At 43.3% G+C, this 3123-nt stretch overlaps 1 protein-coding gene across 1 annotated transcript in view; it reads right to left on the bottom strand.

The window, feature by feature from the left end:
- The window catches only part of LOC105558894 (beta-glucuronidase), a 12301-nt gene extending 9640 nt beyond the window's left edge, over positions 1 to 2661 (bottom strand). The window contains exon 1 of the mRNA XM_012006816.1: positions 2197 to 2661. Coding sequence (XP_011862206.1) covers positions 2197 to 2277 — 81 coding nt within the window. The 5' untranslated portion in view covers positions 2278 to 2661. The remainder of the gene's footprint in view (positions 1 to 2196) is intronic.
- Positions 2662 to 3123: the final 462 nt, after the last annotated feature.

Below are 3123 nucleotides of genomic sequence, written 5' to 3'. Positions count from 1 at the left end.
ATCGACTTTGAGTTTCTCAAAACGTTGAAAACACTGCCAAGATTCTAGTGCGGTATCGCAATATTCGAAGTATTGGGTGTGATAAAATTATTTTGTCAATTATTAAAAATTCGTCGGAAAAGGAAACTCCAGTCTTTATGCCTTTTATCGACTTTGAGTTTCTCAAAACGTTGAAAACACTGCCAAGATTCTAGTGCGGTATTGCAATATTCGAAGTATCGGATGTGATTAAATTATTTTGTCAATTATTAAAAATTCGTCGAAAAGGAAACTCCAGTCTTTATGCCTTTTATCGACTTTGAGTTTCTCAAAACGTTGAAAACACTGCCAAGATTCTAGTGCGGTATCGCAATATTCGAAGTATTGGGTGTGATAAAATTATTTTGTCAATTATTAAAAATTCGCCGAAAAGGAAACTCCAGTCTTTATGGCTTTTTAGTGAAAGATTTTCGGTGATCAGTTGTAGCGTGACCTTTCGACGAAAGTTAACTGTCGGGCAACGAGCCGGTCGCACCCCACACACATACATGCACACAACACACTCCGCGGGGTCTCGTTCGCAGCAATATCGGCTTCCTGGCACGGTGCCCTCCTACGAGAGCAGACTTCCCTTCCCAAAGCATCAAATCGTTTCCTCGTGTCGCGCGTATACAGAGATACCACGGCACTGGTGTCCTTAATTCCTCGAATAGCCACTATTGTCCAGGACTGAACTTAACGCCCGGTAATAATATCTGATCATCGAGAATTGCAATTTCGTCACCTGCTCTCTACGCTAGATTTCTCCCTTAGAAAATTTATCTCGTAGCGATGTTATTCACGACTAATTATATTAATTAGAGAACGCAGGAGCGTCGGAGAAATTTAAATTACTAGATAACGTTGTCGTACAGCTAATGAGGAAGTCGGCAAATTTTCTGTCGTAATGATTTCTAACAATACAAAATGTCACCGAAGTGAATGAAATGAATACCACATTTAACCCATAAATGATTCGTGCAGTTCGAATATAAAACTGCTGCTGATTGTTTCAATTGTCTATTGACGTCGGCTATCGATAAAGTTTCTAAATGCGACCTCGTTTGTTCGCGATTTCTCTCGATTTGCGCGAGCGTAGATAATTCGTAGACCCAATTTCGCGCGCAAAGATAATTGATCCGCGAAAGCCGCGGGGCTCTGAAATGGATGGTCCTGCAGGCGCTCTCTCGCACACGCATTTTCGTAATACCCGCGGCGTGGTTTGAATTTATTAACACCGATATATTCATATCGAGCGTAGCGAAGTGTAAGAGACGCGATTACGAGACATGATAATGGCGCGGAGTAATGATATAACGATGCCAATATTCTATCGTTACGGAGTAGACCAGATTACACGTCGCGCTGTTCCCTTAGAATTTTCTAAGTATCGCGTGAAATGAAAAATTGTACGGTTAAAGCGAGCAGAATATCAATTCAAATCGCCTAAGTTATTTTAGCTTCGCTTTATTTCGTGGGAAGCATTTCAAGATTGTTATGGACACTGCGTTCTAATCGACAGACGCACCGATCGATTTTTCGTGTTTGAGGCACGCAGGAAATTGCATCGGACGGTATCGGGAAAATGAAGTATTGTCTCTGGTCGCCGGAATCACGGATTTTCGGCCGAAATTTCGAAACGGATTGCCGACAAATCGTCGTGAATTTATTGTTTCCCGGCGCCCGGGAGATAAATTTTTAAATTGCAAAAGTGCGACGCTCACCAGCGCAAATCCGCGATCTCTGATTAATTTATTTACACAATCGTGTATTGTTATTCGCAAAGAGATGTCAACGTCGAAATTACAATTGGAAATTAATTAAATGTATCTTTGAGTGCTTCTATTGTCATATTTTGAACCGTCCGATAACGAAGCCGATACGATAGTGATGAAAGAATCCGTTGATATCTGTCGATTTTTTACTGATCAGTATGTTGATATCTATTGATCCTAATCAGCGTTTTGCTATTTATTACAGGTCATGCAGCTATCAGAGATAACTGCAATAATTGCACAACAGCTAATCTCTTTCGTACGTTACGCAATGCAATTATTAGACGTCGCACAAATTTATCGATTAAATTATTCCATTTTTTTTCACCAATAAACTTCTAATTATCAGCCTTTTCACTCATCTCGCAATCTATAAATCGTATACTGTTGTGGAGCAACAAACCTTGCAGCGATCGCCGCGTTCTATCGCGAGTCTGGTCACAGCGTCCGAAGAGAAGTTGCCGAGGAGTGCAGTCCCTGCCATCTCGGTCCGTCCAAGAAATCTTAATTATAATACACCAGAACAACGTGGAAGGAAATTCTTCTGTTGCCGAACGACACCGCTTGTTTCCTTCGTAAATCACGACCACTCACGTTTCTTACACAATTCCACTTTGCATCGAATGCGCCTCTGTTTATTTTGTCTCTCTTCCTTCCCGCACCAGCACTTTTGTTTCACTTGACTCTAGCACTCAGTTTTGCACTGTCACACTAAAAATTTCTCCCGCACCAACGCCAATCAACTCCGCGCGCTGCAATTCCTTTCTTCTACATTTACCGTAACTAACTATATCGCTCGCGCGACACCGACCCGCCTGATACCCTCAGAACTGTGTAACATAAATTCGGGTGATACAATGGAAGTTATAGAGACGGACGGAGACAGTCGTTAGCTTGAAATCAATCGCGGATTCGCATTCGTGCCATTCGCGATCGATCATCGGTCACGCGTTAAATTTTCTCTCTCCTTCTGGATCATAGCTGGTGATAGCACCGAGTATTTAAATCCGCGCGTTAACCCGGAGACTGAGCACCGCCGGTGTGCAACACTCGAGCCTGAGCCTCGGGCTCGCCGAGCGTGACTACTCCGCTCCGCTCGGCATCGAGCGGAGCGGAGGCCCGCAGGAAGCCGACCCGAAAATCTCGCGTTCCTCTCCTCACTTCCTCGTACTCTCCCGATTTCCCTCTCGCCGTCGACGTCGCCGTCACCGTTGGTGAAGGAACCCATCAGAATGTCGCTAGATAAGATTGCGGAGACGCAAAACGGTGAAAAAGAAAAATAGTAAAAGTCTACAAAGAGAATCGCAACGTATTATATTGGCACTTTTGC

Source organism: Vollenhovia emeryi, unplaced genomic scaffold, assembly GCF_000949405.1.
Source record: "Vollenhovia emeryi isolate VEMERY1.0 unplaced genomic scaffold, V.emery_V1.0 DF939305.1, whole genome shotgun sequence".
Classification (NCBI taxonomy): domain Eukaryota; kingdom Metazoa; phylum Arthropoda; class Insecta; order Hymenoptera; family Formicidae; genus Vollenhovia; species Vollenhovia emeryi.
The sequence above is the reverse complement of the archived record's forward strand: the minus strand, read 5'-3'. Positions and strand labels throughout refer to the sequence as shown.